At 52.5% G+C, this 20,451-nt stretch overlaps 6 protein-coding genes across 6 annotated transcripts; 5 read left to right on the top strand and 1 right to left on the bottom strand.

Annotated features, from left to right (window-relative positions):
- Positions 1–517: 517 nt before the first annotated feature.
- On the top strand, positions 518–4,345 carry N7446_008048 (non-ribosomal peptide synthetase; the record flags this gene model as incomplete). Its single annotated transcript, XM_058516793.1, has 1 exon — positions 518–4,345. The coding sequence occupies one exon, from the start codon at positions 518–520 to the stop codon at positions 4,343–4,345; it is 3,828 nt and encodes a 1,275-aa protein (XP_058370439.1).
- Positions 4,346–5,123: 778 nt separating this feature from the next.
- N7446_008047 (uncharacterized protein) lies at positions 5,124–6,717 on the bottom strand (the record flags this gene model as incomplete). Its single annotated transcript, XM_058516792.1, has 5 exons — positions 5,124–5,782; positions 5,874–6,240; positions 6,296–6,376; positions 6,430–6,630; positions 6,682–6,717. The coding sequence occupies 5 exons, from the start codon at positions 6,715–6,717 to the stop codon at positions 5,124–5,126; spliced, it is 1,344 nt and encodes a 447-aa protein (XP_058370438.1).
- A 1,562-nt stretch (positions 6,718–8,279) lies between these two features.
- On the top strand, positions 8,280–11,539 carry N7446_008046 (putative C6 transcription factor (Mut3); the record flags this gene model as incomplete). Its single annotated transcript, XM_058516791.1, has 5 exons — positions 8,280–8,499; positions 8,561–9,311; positions 9,360–9,971; positions 10,027–10,411; positions 10,460–11,539. 5 exons carry the CDS (start codon positions 8,280–8,282, stop codon positions 11,537–11,539), a joined length of 3,048 nt encoding a protein of 1,015 aa, XP_058370437.1.
- Positions 11,540–11,932: 393 nt separating this feature from the next.
- N7446_008045 (oxidoreductase, 2OG-Fe(II) oxygenase family) lies at positions 11,933–13,313 on the top strand. The gene is made up of 2 exons (XM_058516790.1): positions 11,933–12,580; positions 12,647–13,313. Exons 1-2 carry the CDS (start codon positions 12,225–12,227, stop codon positions 13,209–13,211), a joined length of 921 nt encoding a protein of 306 aa, XP_058370436.1. The 5' UTR covers positions 11,933–12,224; the 3' UTR covers positions 13,212–13,313.
- Positions 13,314–14,326: 1,013 nt separating this feature from the next.
- pacC (putative C2H2 transcription factor PacC) lies at positions 14,327–16,523 on the top strand (the record flags this gene model as incomplete). Its single annotated transcript, XM_058516789.1, has 3 exons — positions 14,327–14,560; positions 14,620–14,905; positions 15,082–16,523. The coding sequence occupies 3 exons, from the start codon at positions 14,327–14,329 to the stop codon at positions 16,521–16,523; spliced, it is 1,962 nt and encodes a 653-aa protein (XP_058370435.1).
- A 1,360-nt stretch (positions 16,524–17,883) lies between these two features.
- Positions 17,884–20,180, top strand: N7446_008043 (putative forkhead transcription factor Fkh1/2; the record flags this gene model as incomplete). The annotated part of the gene is made up of 3 exons (XM_058516788.1): positions 17,884–17,997; positions 18,085–20,033; positions 20,114–20,180. The coding sequence occupies 3 exons, from the start codon at positions 17,884–17,886 to the stop codon at positions 20,178–20,180; spliced, it is 2,130 nt and encodes a 709-aa protein (XP_058370434.1).
- Positions 20,181–20,451: the final 271 nt, after the last annotated feature.

Below are 20,451 nucleotides of genomic sequence, written 5' to 3'. Positions count from 1 at the left end.
GGCATAGGAGAACTGGTAAGAAGGAATAAGAAGCTATAAGAACCGGAGTCAAAGCGACACCTGAGGCAGAAGCCAAACTGTTGGGAAAATAGCTTTCACATGTCAGAGTGGGGGCTGACATGTGAAAGACCCTCTCCTGTTGAGCTGCATTTCTATATCATAAAGATCATGGAGATGAAGCGGAGAGAGGTTTGAAGACGATAGGATTAGAGAATATAGATATCTCATATGCATAAAGCCACAGAATCCAACTGGTCCTGTGCGCCGGAGGAAACCGCGCGGGGAAGCGATTGGACCCGATACGAATTACCCACGTTCAAGTTTGCCAGGTTAGGGTCTAAGTTAGTTCCAAGTCATCTCTCAACAAAATGTGCCCTATTTCTTGATCTCTGGAGCTTCTCAGGTTCTTTTGTTCTACTACACCTCTCCCCTGCATAAGTGTCGTGAATCCATGACCATCTTACACCATTCTCTGTTTAAACTTCTTTCTAGCGTCTGAGTCCTTCTTTCCTTCAACATGGCTGTTCTCGATATTACCAAAGATTTACCTACCCTCTTTAAGAAACAGGTGCAGGCCACCCCGGACGCCATTGCGCTAGAGGATGAAACAACCTACACATACCAACAGCTGGACCACGAGGTCGAAGCTCTCGCCAGCCGATTGCGGACCTATGGGGTGAGCCGTGACACCCTCGTGGGTGTACTTCTGCCACGCAGCGCACATTATGTGATCGCGTGTCTGGCGGCCCTTCGCGCCGGAGGAGCATTTCTGGTGCTCGAGCTGGCTTACCCCGCGGACCTCTTGGCGGATGTCATTGAGGACGCTAGTCCTGCCGTCATCATCACCCATCGATCTGAGGCCGAGAAAATCAAGGCTCCTCTACCAGTGATCGCCCTGGATGATCCAGTGGCTGATGCCAATGGGTCCGCCAAGGAACCTTCTCCATTGCCGGCTGATGATGATTTGGACCGTTTAGCCTTTGTGTCTTACTCGTCAGGAACCACCGGCAAACCCAAAGGAATTGCCAATCCTCACCGCGCTCCGGTTCTGTCTTATGATCTCAGATTTGCTGTACAGGATGTACAGCCTGGGGATCGGGTGGCTTGCAATGTCTTCTTTATCTGGGAAATGTTGCGTCCATTGTTGCGGGGAGCGACAGTGGTGATTGTGCCAGACGAAACCAGCTATGATCCGGCCGCCCTGGTCGACTTGCTTGCGGCCAAAAAGGTCACCGAGACCCTGATGACACCCACGCTGTTAGCCACGGTTCTCTCCCGCTACCCGCGATTCGGCACACGTGTTCCCGATCTGAGAATTATTTGGCTCAACGGTGAAGTGGTGACCACAGATTTGGCTCGCAAGGCCATCAAGATTCTTCCCAACACTCGCTTGCTCAATTGCTACAGTGCATGTGAAACACATGAGATCGCCTGCGGAGACATCCGCGAAATCATTGATGAGGAAGCTCTCTACTGCCCAGTTGGCCCACCGCTCGATCCTTCACATACGTATGTTTTGGACGAAGCTGGCAAACAAGTCGAGACAGGCGCATCAGGAGAGCTATTTATTGGCGGTCCCTTGTTGGCCCGGGAATACATTAACCTCCCCGAGGCCACTGCCAAGGCTTTCACACCTGACCCCTTCGACTCTACACCCGGCGCTCGGGTTTACAGGACTGGCGATCTGGCGCGCAAGCTGCCTTCCGGACTCCTCGAGATTACTGGCCGAGTTGGCGCAATGATCAAGCTCCGGGGCTACTCGGTGGTGCCGGCAAAGGTGGAGAGCGACATCTGCCAATATTTGGCTGTTAGCCAATGTGTCGTGATCGCTTATGGTGAGGGCCTTGACCGACAACTGGTTGCATATATTGTCGCCGACAAGGAGGCGTCAGCTGATCGCCCAGCTGTCACCATCAACGAATCTGGCCACAGCCCCGCGGCGCGCCGTGCTCTCGAGAAGAACCTCGCACACTACATGATTCCCGCCCTATGGGTTGCACTGGAGGAACTTCCTACTAGTGAGGTCTCTGGAAAGGTTGACCTGAAGAGCCTCCCGACCCCCCGCAGTGGCAGCCCTAACGGCAGCGAACAGAGCGCCGGAAAGGACCCCATCGGTATCAACGATATCGCTGCGATTTGGGAAACTGTTCTGAAAATCTCGAAGAATTTGCTCAAGCCGGAAGATAGCTTCTTCGATCTTGGCGGACACTCTTTGTCTCTGGCCGATCTATCATCGAAGCTTTCGCGGCGTTTCGGTTTCCGTATTCCGATCCCCCGTCTTGCTGAAAATACCACTCTTTCTGGTCACCTGGACACAGTGCGTGCAGTTAGAGACGGTCATACTGAGGAGGTGCAAGCCAATTTGCCCGCAGTTCTGCTTTCTGACTCTACTCTGGATGAAGACATCAAGCCTTCCAACACCGCCATCACTTCGATCACTGAGGCAAACACAGTGCTTTTGACTGGTGTGACTGGTTTCCTGGGCGCTTTCCTGCTGAATGACCTGATCGAGAACACCTCGGCTCGGATCATCTGTCTTGTTCGCTTCAGTGACCCAGAGCAAGATGATCAGGCTGGAGGTGTGGCTCGGATTCGTAGGAACTTGTTAGACATGGGACTTTGGCGCGACTCGCTTCTGGAGCGTGTCGAGGTCCTTCCTGGTAACCTTTCTCGTCCTCGCTTGGGTCTGTCTCCCGATGTGTTTGATGACATCGCGTCTCGCGTCCAAGTTATCGTTCACGCTGCCGCGACTGTCAACCTTGTTTACCCCTATGCCGCACTTCGCGGTGCGAACGTCGGTGGAACCAGGGAGATTCTTCGCCTGGCCGCTAAGGGAGGTGCGACTGTTCAGTATGTTTCAACTAACGGCGTCTTGCCATCGTCAGGAGAGAACGGCTGGCCCGAGACTACCATGCTGTCTGCGGAAGAGGTCCCTAAGAAGCTGCTTGATGGCTATGGTCAGACCAAGTGGGTTGCTGAGCAGCTCGTGCTCAAGGCTGGTGAACGCGGATTGCCAGTCAAGATTCACCGGTGTGGTACCATCAGTGGCCACAGTGTCACCGGCTCTGCTAACGCCTGGGATTTGCTGACTGCTTTGATTGTTGAATCTATCCAGCTTGGATATTTCCCAGACGTGGAAGGCTGGCGCGCAGAGATGACTCCAGTGAACTTTGTCAGCAAATCTATTGTTCACTTGGCCACCCAAACCCAGACCGACCAGACTGTGCTCCACTTGGGCGATCCCAAGCCGGTCGACACCCGATCTGTCTTTGAGGATCTCAAGGAGCTAGGTTATGAGACTCAACCCCTCCAGTGGGATGAGTGGGTGGCTCTTTGGTTCGAGAAGAGAGGTTCAACGAAGGGTGGAGATGGTTCTTTCACTGTCGATATTCTTCGCAGTGGTATGCCGACTGTCGAGTTCCTTCGGGACATCGTGGTCCTCGACAACGCCCTGACTAGACCTCTCCGTGCCGAGGTCGAGCGACCCAAGGTGGACAGCCTATTGCTGGAAACCTACACCCGACACTGGTTTGCCCGAGGATGGCTGCCCCGTCCTCCCTCTCGTCAACGTGCTCTAAGCCGCCCTGTGGAGCCTACCGTGAAGGGTCCTCTCAGCGGACAAGTGGCCGTGGTCACAGGTGCATCCTCAGGCATTGGCGCGGCGGTAGCAGCCGCCCTAGCCAAACAAGGCTGTGCCGTCGCACTTGGCGCACGACGCCTCGATGCTCTCGAAAGCACCAAGCGCAAAGTCGAAGCCCACGGCGTCAAGTGCATCCTCCGCTCAACCGACGTCACAAGCAAGACCCAAGTCGAAACCCTCGTCCAAGCAGCAAGCGAAGAGCTCGGCCCGGTCGACATCCTCGTCGCCTGCGCCGGAGTGATGTACTTCACAATGATGGCCAACACCCAAATGGACGAATGGGAACGCACAGTCGACGTCAACTGCAAGGGTCTCCTCCACGCCCTCTCCTCCACAGTCCCAGGCATGCTCTCCCGCGGCCGCGGCCACGTCGTCGCCATCTCTTCAGACGCCGGCCGCAAAGTCTTCCCAGGCCTGGGCGTCTACTCCGCCAGCAAGTTCTTCGTCGAAGCAACCCTCCAAGCCCTCCGTCTCGAGACCGCAGGCGCCGGCTTGCGCGTGACAAGCATCCAGCCCGGTAATACATCCACAGGCCTGCTAGGCATGTCAACGGATACCGAAGCCGTCAAGAAATTCGGCGAGCCATCCGGAGCGAAGATCCTCGATCCTTCGGATGTTGCTAATTCCATCGTTTACGCCCTCACTCAGCCGGAATATGTCTCTGTCAATGAGATCCTGGTCGAGCCCCGTGATGAACCTATTTAAATGATGTCCCTCTCTGTTATGTTCCAGATCGGATGCGATGATCTGTGGAGTTTTATATGTGTTATTACTTATCTCTCAGTTTGCTAGCTGTGGTTTTTAAGGCTAGGGTTTTGAGATTCGATTACAAAATCCGATGCCGTATAGTGGTAGATTATAGACTTAGATTTGTATATATATAGATTACCGGATTCGTTTCCAATGCGCTCTTCTTCCCATGCAACATCGATCAATCTATTGGCCCATACGCTGTCTACTTACAAGGTATTTTTTGTTGCAATTCCTGCATATAGACTCCATATAGACCATAAGAACTCTCCCTTCTCACTCAAACAGTCGGTGTAGCCATCCACCTCGATATACTTCAACGCAACGGGGAAGTGAATCAGGAACAAATCAATCTACCCCAGCCCTCAAGCTTCATTTTGGCTCTTGGCCATTTCCAGTGAATGTGTGCGCCGGCGGCAATTGTTCCAGAGCTTTGTTGCGATGAAGATCTCTGAGCGAGTTACTAGGCCCTCGGTGATGGCGCGTTGGATATCTTGTCCGGCTTATTTTTCGTTTTGGTAGTCGTAGGCGCCGTCGAACAATCTGCATCCCACTTTGATGGCCTGTTGTTTGTTAGTGCTGCGTTTATGTAGACTCCTGTATTGAGAGTTGCATGGTTAAGTGTAAATATACTTACGTTCCGATTAGAGAAAATTACATGCTGGATAAGCTGGAGTTGACTCTTTGGACGGATCTTCAATTCATAATATCATAACATTCTATATAGTACACTCTAGACCTCTTTCACTTCAATCCCCTTCTCAGACCCGCTAAGACTAGTTTCAATAATACTGACAATATCGTCGGTGGGATGCATGGACAGCGGATGTAACCCCTTATGTCGAATCTGTGAGCGCGGCGCCGTAGCCACAACAGTAGACTCGTCACCAGTACCCTGATCCGACAACTCAACCACTGACTTCCCAGAGAAAACATCCTCGACCTCCTCGAGAGAACGACCCGCGGTCTCTGGATAAAAGGCCCAGACAACAACCATAGCCGCCCAGTTAAACCCAACGAAGCAATAGAAATACCTATATCCAATATCCGTCAATGCAATAGGCGAGCACTGCGCAAAGATAAGGTTAAGACTCCAATTCGTCGCCGTAGCCAGAGACGAACCACGCGCCCGAATAGGCGTCGGGAAGATTTCGGATTGGTAAATCCAAGAAATCATACCCAGCGCAGTAAAAAACAATGAGAACGCAAAGAACATGGCGATGGCAGCGCGCAGCGCATCCGGATTCGCCTTTGGGTCGCTAAAGTCAATATACCGCACGAGCGTGGCTTCGACACACATGACCGCGCCCATACCAAACAAAGAGGGAATAAGGAGTTTGCGACGTCCTACTTTGTCGATGAAGGTCATGAACACCGTGTTCCAGAACAGCGCTAGCGCGCCCCAGACTCCGATGATCATTAGGGACGTAGATGTTGATAGGCCGAGTGATTTGTACAGGCGCGGTCCGTAATTTTGGATTACGTTTGTGCCGGAGCATTGCGTGAATGCTTGTAGGCCGCAGGCGAGGAGGATGCGGCGGCGCCAGTGGGGGAGGTGAGGAGCTGGCGCCAGGATCGGACGGCTTTTGGTGCTCTTGGAGGAGGCTGTCGTGGATTTGGGAGAGTTCATGTTCGAGGAGTTGATTGTTTGTTGCGCTGCGGTTTAGGTGGAGTTTGGCGAGGACTGAGCGGCCTTCGCCTTCTCGGCCTTTTTCAATGAGCCATCGTGGGGATTCGGGGAGGAACCAGATGCCGCAGGTTAGGATGAAGGCTGGGACTACTTGGAAGGCGAGCGGGAAGCGCCAAGAGAAGACTCCGCCGCGGAGGGAGCATCCGTATCCGACCCATTGCTGGTGTTGTTAGTTGGATGGTGCGAGTGTCGGGTAGGTAAGTACATGTACTCACGGCAACCATAATGCCCAGACCGATCATCCATTGCTGCATACTGGCTAATAGGCCACGAATCTGAGGCGGGGCAACCTCGCTCTGGCTGCACGTCAGACGAAGCTTAGTAGGCCGTGGATATAGCATTGACGTACGCAGTATACAGGAATAGTAGCTGACATTTGCCCAATGGCAATCCCCGCAATGAATCGACCAGCGATCAGCATCGCAATGGTGACTGCACCCCCTGGAGGGCAGCCCCAAAACTCGCAAGCAGTCCACCGAGGAAGATGACCATTCGGCGGCCATAGTAGTCGGAAACGAATGGGGCGAGGACCGAGCCCACGATAGCCCCCCTGATCACCGTTAGATCCCGATCGCGGCACGTTCCGACAGTGGAGGGTTACCGGTGTAAGACGAGATGATTCCTCCCGCGGCGGCATCAGATAACCCCGGAGAGCCGAATCGGGCTAGAAAAGCCTCTTGTTCGATGCTGGAAGAGATCACGCCGGAATCATACCCGAACAGAAATGACCCCAGCGCAGCAAAGGCGCAGCAGAAGGTGACGAGGAAGAAAGCCATAATCCATAGTACAGCACAGCTGTGTAGCTAGATGAAGTGGACGGGTTTGTTCCATATAAAAGTAAATTTTCAGCGCGTGTAGAATGTTGATCCGCGGGGAGTGGGACGTGCCGAAGGGATGAGTTGATAGGGAATTACATGTACGCGAGGAGATCAAGCTTAATATTCAGTCGCTTAATCTATTATCACAAAAGAGCGCTAGATCACAACTGGTCCCTCTTGGAATGACGCTTTTGACTTGGAGCGTCAAAAGAGCACCCGTGTTTATTTCATCATCAATTCTTGGATCTTCAGATCGTCTGTAATAAAGATGATGCTAATAGGTCTCCGGGGCGTTTCATGATTGTTTTCATTCTTCAGCGCGTCACAGGGCTTGTCAATTGAAGCATTCAGGCCTTGTTTCAACCCTTCTGCACGGCTGATCCCTTTTGATGGGGTCGCAAGGGAGTATGAAGTGCATTTACATACTGTACTTCTTTTAAAGGATTGCAGGGCATAGAATCATTAGAGTCATCTGGTCAGGCCAAGAATAGTAACGAGAGTGAGCACTAGTAATCTTGGCTACAGTTGATCTTCGTTCCTGTCCCCAAGTTGGAGAAGTCACTCTTAACATTGTTCCCCAACAGTGACAGGAAGTGACAGCCCTGGAACTTGGAAGATATCTATTGATTATGGAAAGGGATATGCCGGGTTTATGTGCGAAAACTTCATGAAAATATCAAACTCGCTTAGCGCCGGAGTTACAAGTTTCTCCAAGGCTAAGCAAGGAGAGGCCTACAACGTGAATAATATAGGCGACGACCTCGATATCTCTCTTGCGAACAGGTACATATAGAAAGTACGAATCTGCAGCCAAGTTTGAAACCCCGAAAGTCCTCAGAGTCATGCGGGCGCAGGGCGCGGAGAAACCCTCTACACCAATATACTTCGCTGAAGTCTTCTCCGAGTGCGCCCTACGGTCAATATGACCGGCCCATACACTCGGAAGTGATTAGACGTGACCTCGGCATGGACTTTGAAAGGCCGAGTCTAGACAGAATCGGGGTCCAGTGGAGATCGGATAAAAGTCTGAGATCACACCCAGGGAAGTCATTGGAAGAGCCAAAAATGCCTCAGGGAAAAATCTGGGAACGGGAAGTCGGTGATGCGGCCAGAAACCTCCGACAATGACTAAACGCTCTAACCTCAGTTGATCTTGGCGGGGAAATACGAACTTGGCCTCTCTTTCTCTCCAAGCCAAGACGCCAGGAGTAAACGTTCTTGTCACCGCTTTCGGGGTAATCATTTCATCATCCTCACATCTTCCTCTTTATACTTTGACTCTCAGCATAGGGCGATCCATAATATAATCGTGAGTTCGGATCGCCCGCCAAGACTCTCCTTACATGAATCCGTGCACATTACGGACATCAGATCTTCAGTCATGGCGACTATAGGCCCTCATGGCGAGGAGGACGATCCTCTGAACGACTTCAAGTACCACGATGGTGATGCCCCCCATGAGGCCGAAGCCTCACCAGACCCTAAATCACTGCCCATGCAGAAGAGGCGCCGTGTCGGCCGCGCATGCGATGAATGTCGTCGAAAAAAGATCAAGTGCGACGGCAAACAGCCCTGCACCCATTGCACAGTCTATAGTTATGGTACGCAAAGCCCTAGTCTCCTTAATCCGCGAAGCCCCCCAGCGGCCTAACAATCCTGTAGAGTGTTCGTATGACCAGCCCTCCAACCGTCGTCGCAACCCTGCCCCGCAATACGTCGAGGCTCTCGAAAATCGCCTCTCCAAGGCCGAAGCCCTCCTCCGAACCGTTCTCCCTAATGTCAACCTCGACGACCCGCAACTAGACGTACATGCGACGGAACAAAGATTAGCCGCCCAGAAAGGGAAAGATGCGACCGAAGGTGCCAAACAGCCGATTGCCCAGGCGGATTCTGCGCCAGAGGCGGGGGATGAAGGATTGCTCGAGACGATGGTCGATAATTCAGGTTGTTTAGATCGCGATGATCAGGGCCATTGGGATTATCATGGACACACGTCTGGAATTATCTTTGTTCGCCGCTTGCGCAAACAGTTGGGCGCTACGGATATCGCTAGTCCCATGTCACGATCTCGTGCCTCGATCACATCGCATATGTGGGATAGTCCAAAGTCGATGTCCGAGTCGCCTCAGGATACTTCGTTGCCTCCTACGCATGATCTGCCCCCGCGGGCGGTTGCCCGCCGCTTGTGTCACAATGCGATCGACCACGCTTGTTCTCTGATGAGATTTGTGCATGAGCCTTCGTTCTTCGCGAGTCTGGAGCGCATCTACGATACTCCTCCTGAACAATTTAGTAACGATGAGAATTCATTCCTACCGCTTTTGTATATCGTTATCGCGGTTGGATGTTTGTTCTCGGATGATGGAGCTGGCACTCTGGATTTGTCTGGCTACGAAGGTGCAATCGGCCAAGGGTAGGTCCATCTAATATCCTCGATATGGACATCCACTAACCGTCACAGATTCCAATTCTTCAAGGCTGGACGACAATTGTTGGAGGTCACTGATTGTCGTGACCTGCCTTCTCTCCAAGCGATTTGTTTCATGGTACTCTTCTTGCAATCTTCGGCCAAATTGAGTACCTGTTATTCCTATGTAGGAATTGCGCTGCGCTCATCTCTACGATTGGGTCTCCATCGCACGGTCGCGACAGACTTCAACCCCATCGAACGAGAACTACGAAAGCGAATCTTTTGGGTTGTCCGTAAGATGGATGTCTACGTCAGCACCCTTCTGGGTCTGCCTCAGATGCTGAGCGACGATGATATCGACCAAGAGTATCCAATGGAGATTGACGGGGATTTTATCACCACACAAGGAATCATTCAACAACCGTCTAATTATACACCGTTGATGGCTGGGTGCAACGCACACACCCGCCTTTCCAACATCATTTTGAAGGTGGTGAAATATATCTACCCCGTCAAAAATGCCCGGTATCGCTCGAAGTCGGACCAGCGCTACATGGTCAGTCATTCTAAGATTCGTGAGATTGAGCGTGATCTACAAAATTGGATGGAGGAATTGCCTCCTGCTCTGCGACCAGGCACAGAAGTGTCACCTCAGCTAGAACGGTCAGTCTACCTCGCGATATGATATATTTGATTGGATTCAACTAACGCCTCTCAGTATCCGACAATTACTGCGTATCAGTTACGCACACGTGCAGATGGTCATGTATAGACCTTTCCTCCACTACGTCTCTGGTGGTTCCCAAGCGCGTGGTGTAGACAAGCGATCATATGCTTGTGCAGCAGCATGCGTCAGTGTTTCCAGAAATATCGTCCACATTACCACTGGAATGCAAAAAAGAGGGTTGCTCAATGGGTCGTTCTGGTTTACCATGTATACGACCTATTTTGCCATTCTCTCTTTGCTCTTCTTCGTTATTGAGAACCCTGATTCACCAACCGCCAAGGACGGTGTGTTGAAAGATGCCATGGAAGGCAAGAATACACTGGCCGGTTTAGCAAAGAAAAGTTTAGCTGCCGACCGGTGCTCTCAGAGCTTGAACGTATGTCTTACCATGTCCTCTCATTAACTTTGGCTAATTTGGTTGCAGTGCCTCTTCAAGACTTTGCCTGAGATGCTCAAGAACCGTCAAAGCTCTAAGACTCCTGTTAATCTCAAGCGGTCAGCGCCATCCAACCAAACAGCTGAGCCTGAGCCCGTCCAATCTTCGTTTGAGAAAACACTGCCACATCGGTCCAGCACTTTCCCTATGCAGATGATGCCCCAGACTCCTGCACCCGAGGCTCCGACCCGTCGTCAACAGAGTCTTGACAACACCCAGATGATGAACAACCGCCCCAATGAGAATGGTAGCCAGTCGACATGGATCTCAACAACGCCTGAGCTGCTTACGGAAACCATGTCTACCCCGGAACAGATATCTTCAGCTAGCTCCATGAACCCTTCCATGTCCAACCAGGAGCCCTCGAGTCTTGCATGGGCCCAGCAATTTACCAACCCGGCCAATCTCCCCGATCTCATGCCGATGATGTTCCCCTCTGACGATCCATTCGCGTATCCCACACAACCCATGTCCACTCTGGAAGATGACCACTTCCGCCACGACCGAGGAATGGCCCCATCCCAATACCCCTTTGATGCAGCCCCACAAGCCAAAGGCATGGGAACAACGACTCCCACCGATCCCCCTGGTGGCGTTGGAATCTCTACCCCGACTTTTGACTTTAACAATCTCCCTAATTTCCCCGGGAATCCCTCGGCGATTAAGTCATCAGTGCCAAGCCGTCTCCAAGCTTCCCATTCCAGAAGCTCGTCACGTATCCACTCCCCGATCTCCCAGGGCCAGACCCCAAGCGAGGCCCTCAGCAGTCCGGATCTGGTCTCAATCCCGAACCAGAACTTCGTTTGGCAGGGTTACAACTTCCAACCGAACAACCCCAATAACCCCAATAACCCCAACGACATGCCAACCGAATCCGCCCCGCAGCAAGAGTTCACCAGTCCGAATGGACTACCTGATGCCAGCATGGGCATGACGGATGAAAACATGGGCGTGAACATGGACCTCGGGATCTCGTTCGACGACCTATTCGGAAACAATGCAACCTTCCGACCTAACAATGGGGCATCCAATGACGATTGGACTCAGTGGATGAATGCCAATGTCTGATTGAATCTTTACTTTTAACTTTTGCTCGGCTTCTATGAGAATATGCAATTATGAATGCCAAAATTTCTTGGTGTAAAAACTGTCGATACCAGGTTGGCGTTGTGTGTTGGCTTTGGCGTCTCGCTTTTGGAATTAGCTACATGTACATGCTGATGATCTGTACAGTCTGGTGCAGTTAAGATCCAGTATAATTGATTTCGCTCAAGTCTTGATCTATCTCTAACTAAACTAGCGTATATCAGCGTGACTGAATAAGATGTAGGGAAAACTAAGTTTGGGACGACAAGAGGGCGGTTGGGCTAGATCACCAGATCTTCTTCATATAGGAATAGATTACTAGATTCATTGGACACAATGACTTAGTTGTCGATAACTTCGATACAATACAACAGGGTTGAAGACAAACGCGGACTATCTTATAGCGGAGGTCTAGCGATCAGTTGGAAGACCCACATAAGACTCGCGCATCTCAACGTCCTGACGCAACCTCTCCTTCATACGCGATGGCCCTCCACACCCTCACCCTACACGTACACCCATGAGGAATAGTCCCTCCAATTGACAAACGCACCAATCGCATCCACAATATCTGCAGTCGCATGCAGTCCTAACAACCCATCCAATCCGATGTACATGTCATTATCGCCTGCATATTTCCGCTCCTATTTATAGCCCACCTGGCACAATGCCCTCCCTCCCGAAGCTGTCGACAGTCATAACCTGGTTCCTATACTCTATCCCAATATACATCTTCGTCCTCGACCCGCTACTCCGCGGCTTCTTCCCGGGTCTCCTCCCGGCCTCGGACTCGGACTCCGAACCCAGATCCAATAAAGACATCTTCGATTTCGACGACGCCGCTGCTATAGGACCGGGCCTTAACCTTACCGATGATAGCTTCATCAGTCCGGAAGATGGCGTGCCATTCGATTGTCCCAATGCAGAGGGATATCGCGTGCACCTCCTATCGCGCGCGCCGCTGATAATGTACATTGAGAACTTTATTAGTGAAACCGAAGCGAATCATCTACTTGATGTCAGGTAAGCAAGGAACCACCACTCCAACCTGAACCCAACTAAACATATTAACACCACTCTCTAATCCAGCATCCCAAACTACAAACCCTCCATCCTCTACGACGGCCATACCGAACGCATAGACCCAACAAAACGCCTCTCAGATCGCGCCCTCCTAGACCGCGACAATACAGTCCGCTGCCTGGAAGACCGCGCGCGTGCCTTCCAAGGCTGGCGCCCGAACCTGTACATCGAGCGCATGTGGGCCCAGCGATATAATACCTCCGGCCACTACCGGCACCACTATGACTGGACGGGATCGCTGGCGCGCGGCGGGGATCGATTGAGTACGTTTATGGTTTATCTGGATGCGCAGTGTGAAGGCGGGGGGACGAATTTTCCTAGATTAAAGATGCCGCGGTCGAAGGAGTGGTGTCGGTTTTTGGAATGTGAGGATGGGCACAAGGGGAACGAGAGGGAGGCGATGCCCGAGGGAATCACTTTCAAGCCTATTAAGGGGAATGCCGTGTTTTGGGAGAATCTAAGACCGGATGGGTCTGGTTACCCCGAGACGTGGCATGCTGCCTTCCCTGTTATGGAGGGGACGAAGGTTGGGTTGAATATTTGGAGTTGGTATCAACCTGGTAGGCGGTAGGGTGTTGTGAAGAGAGCACGTGGCTGGGCTGGCTTTTGCCGATATGTGCTTCTAAGGGGTAGAATGCTTGGGTTTTGTGAAGATGAGATGAGATGAGATGAGCCTGGATATCTAACCTGTCTGAACATAAAATAGAATAGAATAGACTTGCGAGACAAGATCATATAAGAAGATGACATGTACTCTACGGACGGGGCTGTTTCGTTTCGTGACTGAAACGCGACTTATGCATACAACCACCATGCTTCCCAGGCAACCATATTAATCAGTTACGAAAGGGATGGTAGCGAGGCTGGTCGAAGGGGGAAATACCAAGACCCAAGACTCAAGGTCTTGGTCCTCGGAGCGGGAATTATTGGCAGAGGGATTACTTGGCTGCCAAGAAGCATGGCCCCATGTTTCTATGTGCTTGGCGAAGTAACTTGATCTCAGGGTTGCCACGTCTGTTCCACAGTCATTTCCCCCGAGGCTATTCGAGGTATTGGGATGGCGAATGAGAAGGATTAAATTACCCCAATACCCCTAATACCTCTAATTTACCGTTTGCCTCCGAAGCACCCGTTGGGCTTAGGCTAGTCCTGTTTAGGTGTTATATCTGTACCTAGAGAGCCCCTGGGATTGTCTGCTTCTTCGAAGCCCTATTATTATATGCAATGCAGTCTCTAATCCTCGGAGTCCAACGGGAAGGATACGTGTTAGCACCGGAATGTAGAATACGCACAGCCCCTTTCCCTCCAGACCAACCAGTCACAAGCCATGGCGCAGCGCCTCTCGGGTCTTGGGGCCCGCACCAACTCTTGGCCCGGTCTTGTCGCTTGGTTGTCTTGTCCCTTTCTTGTCACGCACTCCGCCCGGCTTAGCAAAGCGCTTTTTCTGGGCAAAGGCTCGGCTCTTTTCCCTTGCGGAGAAGGCCCCCATTTTCTCTCTTCCCTTTATCTTTCCCCGAGGTCTTCCCCCCTTTTCTTTCCCTTTCACTCTATACTATATCATATCATCTCTTGCCTGTATAGCGTAACTGCTCCTTGTGATTGCCACACGTTTTCATTTCAACTGTTCTTATCTGAAAGCCGTGTCTGGGCTTTCCGCCAGCACCACCAGATTCATTTCTTGGCATCATGACAGATACCAACATCGCATCGACCACGACGCCGCAGGCTACTATCCCTGCGCCGGTCGCTGATCAGTCCGCTCCTATACAGGCAACCGCGACACCAACAGCGTCCGTCACCGCGACTGCAGCCGCCGCCACCGCTGCCGTCAACAGCCCCGCCATGAACGGCGGCGGCGAGCAACTGCCCTGCCAATGGGTTGGCTGCACTGAAAAGTCCCCAACTGCCGAGGCTCTCTATGTAAGATCGCCGACTCAAGGTGATAGTGTAGAATATACGCTGACGCGCTGGTTACACAGGAACATGTCTGCGAGCGCCATGTTGGACGCAAGAGCACTAACAACTTGAACTTGACTTGCCAATGGGGTACTTGCAACACTACCACTGTCAAGCGTGACCACATCACCTCTCACATCCGGGTACATGTGCCTCTCAAGCCTCACAAGTGCGACTTCTGTGGCAAGGCTTTCAAGCGTCCCCAGGATTTGAAGAAGCATGTCAAGACCCATGCCGACGACTCGGAAATTCGGTCGCCCGAGCCTGGCATGAAGCACCCCGACATGATGTTCCCTCAAAACCCTAAAGGTTCGTCCTAGGATCCTTTTCCGCCCGTTTGAGCTCCCCGCTTGGCACCTCTCTTGGCACCGCTACCTTGGCATTTTACCCTTGAATTTTGGCACAATGTCTCCCCGTTGGACCTTTGGACCCCATCGACTCTTTGCATTAAAGGCACGATCACTGACTGAACCCACGGCATTTAGGTTATGCTGCCGCTACTCACTATTTTGAGAGCCCCATCAGTGCCGTCAATGGCGGATACTCACACGGTGCGCCTCAGTACTATCAACCCCACCCTCCTCCTCAGCCTGCAAACCCGCATTCTTATGGCAATGTGTACTATGCGCTGAGCCAGGGACAAGACGGAAATCACGCCTACGATCGCAAGCGTGGGTACGATGCTCTGAATGAGTTCTTCGGTGACCTGAAGCGCCGCCAATTTGACCCTAGCTCCTATACTGCGGTCGGCCAGCGCCTACTTGGCCTACAGGCTCTCCAGCTCCCCATCCTTAACGGCCCTGTGCCAGAGTACCAGCACATTCCTGCCTCTGTTGCAGTCGGAGGAGGCAGTGGTTACAGCCCCGGTAGTGGCCAGGCTCCTGGCTACCATCTCCCTCCCATGTCTAACGTTCGCACCAAGAACGACTTGATCAACATTGATCAGTTCCTCGAACAAATGCAAAACACCATCTACGAGAGCGACGAGAACGTGGCGGCTGCTGGCGTTGCCCAGCCCGGTGCCCACTACGTCCACGGTGGCATGAACTACCGTGCTACCCACTCGCCTCCTACTCAGCTCCCGCCAAGCCATGTCACCGCGCACTCTTCAGCCCCCATGATGGCTACTTCGGCTCACTCTCCTTCCGTCGGCACCCCGGCCCTGACGCCGCCCTCCAGTGCACAGTCTTATACCTCGCAGCGCTCCCCTATCTCCATGCACCACGCTCACCGTGTCTCGCCTCCTCATGAGAGCGGCGCTGGCATGTACCCCCGTCTGCCATCAGCCACTGTCGTCGACAGCATGGCAGCAGGATACCCAACCGCATCAAGCGCCGCGCCGCCATCTACCCTGAGTGGAGCATACGACCACGAGGACCGTCGTCGCTATACCGGCGGTACTCTGCAACGCGCTCGGCCGGCCGAGCGAGCTGCGACCGAGGACCGTATGGACGTTTCCCAGGATAGCAAGGAAGACGGCGAACGCACTCCCACCAAGGAGCGCCCTGCCGTCCACTTCTCCGAAAGCCTGATTGATCCCGCGCTGCACTCCAGCACATCCCCCGACCCCGACCAGGAAGCTGCCCAGCGCACCGCGCAGGCTGCTACTGAAGTCGCCGAGCGCGATGTCAACGTCGCCTGGGTGGAGAAGGTCCGTCTGCTCGAGAACCTGCGCCGCCTAGTTTCAGAGCTGTTGGAGGCTGGCAGCTTCACTCCCCAGTTCGATGCTCAGAGTGCCCCGGCCCCTGCCTCTGCCTCCCCGACTCCTGGACTCGATGCCATGGAGGGTGTTGAGACTGGCAGCGCACCTTCTGAGACGAAGGAGGAGCCTACCAAGGCTGAAAGCGAGGCTGTATTCTACCCCACATTACGTGGTGTGGATGAAGACGAGGACGGGGATTCCAAGATGCCCGGCGATGAAGCGTAGATCTTTGTTCTTCGAGGTTTTAGCCTGATTAACGCCGTGACGACATTTTGTTTATTGCTATGTCTTTCTCTCCGTTTTCTTTACTATATTTTCTCTTTGTCCTCTTAAGGCTGGTTTCGACTTCTGCCATGAAACAAATTCTCATTTATTTCCTTTTTTCCTTTCCCCCCCCCTTTCCTCTATACGCTGGGTCCATGGTCCCCGTTTTTTTGCTCTGTTTCCATTTGTATGATTAGGATCCTGTTTATTGACGGAAAATGTTGTTTGCGTCTTTTCTTCCAATTGTATTGTAGCATGTAGATCCTGTCTAGATCGCGGTTGATACTACGGTTCACTGAGTCCGTTGGCTCCGGATCGACATGTCAAACCCAAAGGGGCAAGACAACATTCCAGGCTAAACTGGATCCGGGGGTGACGCAAACGGTGGGGGGTCTGACAATTCAATCATATGAAGTAAAGATGTGAACTGTTGATATGTAGATGTAGATATTATAGATGTTTAAGTTATAGTTATAGATCACGGGGCTAGTACGCGCGTGTTATACAACTAGACAGACAACTTGCACTTGCACTCAAAAGTTAGAATGTCAACACCTAGCCCTAGAATGTCAACACCGAGCCTTGGAACTGTCATTCCAAAGCAAACATCAACTCGATCCCCCTCTGCATCTGGTAATGGCTGTCTGCACTCGGAAGCCTCGATCCCACCCCCATGTACTGTATTGGTATTTACGTCATCTTTGTACCTGCAGGTGGGCTTCCCACTTGTATTATACATGTTTGTGACCAAACTCCACAGTTTTCATGGTCACCTCAGCACATCTCATTTATTTTCTTCTCATCTCTTGTTTCTCTTTTGTATCTTCTCTCTCTTTACTTTGTCGACTTTGTCAACTCTTTACGTTGTGTTGTACCTGTATCCCCACGCGACAAGGCGGTCACCCCAAACAGACGCCATCGCGCGTGTCGATCGGCCTAGGGATTATCGATAATAACATCCAGCCACACAATATCAACTACTCGGGGCTTGACGACCCTCTTCCTTTCTTGTTTACTAACCTCGTTTACTATCGTGGTTTATTTTCCCTTCCTTTTTCCCGGTGGCAAATTACCAATCCGTTGGCTCTAACGTTCTGGTTCTCTGGTTCTCTGTAACGCTTTTCCGATCTTGGGGGCGCTGAAATCCGGATCCAGAGTTGACTTTGTTTTTTACCCTCTGGTTTTCGCCTTCGACTTGCCTCATCTTTGTTACCCGCTGTGTTTGTTGGGTACTCGGACTTGGACTTGTCAACACACAAAAATCGATTTGCGATCCGGTTGCAATTACACTTTCGGAAAGGAAGATCCAAATTCTTGCGATATGCCGCTATCAAACCGCCGCCGCGCGCGGCGCAAGGAAATCCAACTGCAGGAGACATCCGACGCAGAGGCACCGGACTCATCGCCCAGCCGGCCCTCCGCAAAGAAGCGCAAGGTAAGTCAAAACAAAGTCTTCAGTCCGAGACGCAACCCAGCCCCGCGCAAAACAGGAACTAAACCCCGATGTTTTCCTCTGATCCAGGTTGAGCGCCGCACCTCTCCTCCCCGCAATGTCAAACACGAGTCCGGCGACGAGGCCGAAGACTCGACAGGCGATCACGAACCAGCCACCAACCAAGACCTGGTCGATCTAGTGATCTCATATCTGAACACACCCCGCGAAGAGCTGCGCGTCTCACGCGACCACTCCAACACCAAAACCGAGAACACACAGCGCATCCAGGCCTACGCGAAGATCGCCGGCCGCAACTGGACCTATTACGTCAAAACTTTGCATGTCAATATCGGCCGCGAGCCGGACCGCGAGCCGAGAGCCCCCGAGCAGTCCAGTCCCGTTGCCATTGCCGCCCGTGCATTACCGGATGTCCATGTCGACTTGGGCCCGAGCAAGTTCGTGTCCCGTCTACACGCTGAGATCTTTTACGATGGCGAGGAGACGCCCGCCTGGCACATCCGCGTAAATGGCCGAAACGGCGTGCGCTTGAACAATGGCATAATTAAGCGCGGCACTGATGCGATTCTGTCATGTGGTGATATCATCGAGGTGGCCAATACCCAGATGATGTTTGTGACGCCTGGCGACGAGGCCAATATTCAGCCTAGCTTTATCGAGCGCGCTCAGCGCATTGCTAGTGGTCAAGAGCCGGATCCGGCTTCGGTTGCCTGGGATGCATCGCAGCATGCCCATCCGCCCCAGGCATCTCAGAATACTGAGGCTGCGCGGCCTTCTTCGTCTGGTGGGCCGTCGTTGGCGCCTGCTCCGCAGTTCCTTAAGCGCCAGGTTACGCCGCCACCGCGCTCGCCTGATACTGCTGGCCAGCGCACGGCGAAACAGTCGCCGCTTTACAACCGTGGTATGATGATGGAGAGTACGGAGGAAATTGATTACAGCAATGATTCATCGAAAGATCTGAAGCCGCCGTACAGCTATGCCACGTTGATTGCTCAGGCTATTTTCTCCAGTGAGGAGGAGAAGCTTACACTGAATAGCATCTACAATTGGATCATGGACCGCTATGCCTTCTACCGGCACTCTCAGAGCGGCTGGCAGAATTCAATTCGTCACAATCTGTCCCTGAACAAGGCGTTCCAGAAGGTCCCCCGCCGGACAGATGAGCCGGGCAAGGGTATGAAGTGGCAGATTGCAGCAGAGCACCGGGAGGAGTACCGGAAGAAGCAGATGCGCAAGGGTGGCACGCAGTCGTCTGCACCGTCATCGCCGGCTACAAAGGAGCCCCCGTCCTCAGCACGCGGAACACATGTCACTGCTCTCGACACTTCATTCTCCGCCACAGCCAAGAAATCCCCACCGGTCTCATCGCCCGGGTTCAGTTCATTCCCCGTGGCCCCAGTCGAAGCCTACACACCAGAGCGCGGCTCAAGACTCGGCCGCGGCGTTGGATCCGACCACCCGCTCCGCCACATGAACCCACGCGACTATGAAGAACCATCCCCACTACCCGCGCGCGCTAGCCACGTCCAAAACAGCAGCAACAGCCTCACCCGCGCTTACGGGATGTCCGACAACGTAACGGGCTCTCCACCCGTCCTCTCCTCCTCATACTACAACGAAGAACCCTCCTCAATGATAACGCCCGCTCCTCAACGCCAACAACCCCGCCTCCCACCCCCAAGCACAGCGCAGATCCCATCAAAGTTCATGCCCATGAGCTCGCCGGCTCAGTTCTGGAAGTTCGCCGATATTGGGTCTACACCTGCCCGCCCCGTGCCGGATATGAGCCCGCTCAAGGGCGAGGTTGGGGATCGCATTATTCGCGGGTTCCCGAGTAGTAGTCCTCCGCCGCCGAACCTTGCTAGTCCTTCTAAGCCTGGGACGTCGAATGGGTTAGGCTCTGGGCAGAAATTGCCGCCTATTCAGACGGAGCCTTCGGATCATGCGGCCAATGGCTCGAGGAAGGAGGAGAGAGTTGAGGATGAAGAGGATGATGGTTCGGGCTTTGATCTTGCTAGGTATGTTTCTCTCCCTTGGGTATATCACATATATCCTTGGGATTTCGGGTCCGAGAGGCATCTGCTAATATTTTGAATAGGGGTTTCCAACCTATCGGTTCATACCATCGACAATTAAGTAATGCTGCTCGTGCAACAGCTACTTAATTTGCTTGTCTTTCATGATGTATAACATGTCCACTATCCCAAAGAGTGTTTTAAGTTTGTCTTGTTTCTCACCTCTTTCATGCTTCCGCATTACGAATGGTGTTGGGGGCTTTGTTTTTGCTTTTGGTTATCCCTATATCTGTTTGAATGTTTACTTGCAAACATTGCTGGGAACAGAGAACGGAGTTTGAGTTTGAAACTGTTTCCATTTTGCTTGTCTCTTTTGCTGGGGGTTGTGGACATTCGGCGTTTTATTGCTTGTTTTTGTTAA

This window comes from Penicillium canescens, assembly GCF_028828765.1.
Source record: "Penicillium canescens strain IBT 15451 chromosome Unknown utg000005l_segment0_segment0, whole genome shotgun sequence".
NCBI classification, from domain to species: domain Eukaryota; kingdom Fungi; phylum Ascomycota; class Eurotiomycetes; order Eurotiales; family Aspergillaceae; genus Penicillium; species Penicillium canescens.
Note: the sequence above shows the minus strand (reverse complement) of the source record. Positions and strands in the feature narration are given on the sequence as shown.

Excerpts from the sequence above, each read along its gene's own strand:
- N7446_008045 (XM_058516790.1), top strand. The coding sequence starts at position 12,225 with ATGCCCTCCCTCCCGAAGCTGTCGACAGTCATAACCTGGTTCCTATAC. Across the intron at positions 12,581-12,646 it reads AATCATCTACTTGATGTCAG|CATCCCAAACTACAAACCCT; the intron begins GTAAGCAAGGAA and ends TCTCTAATCCAG.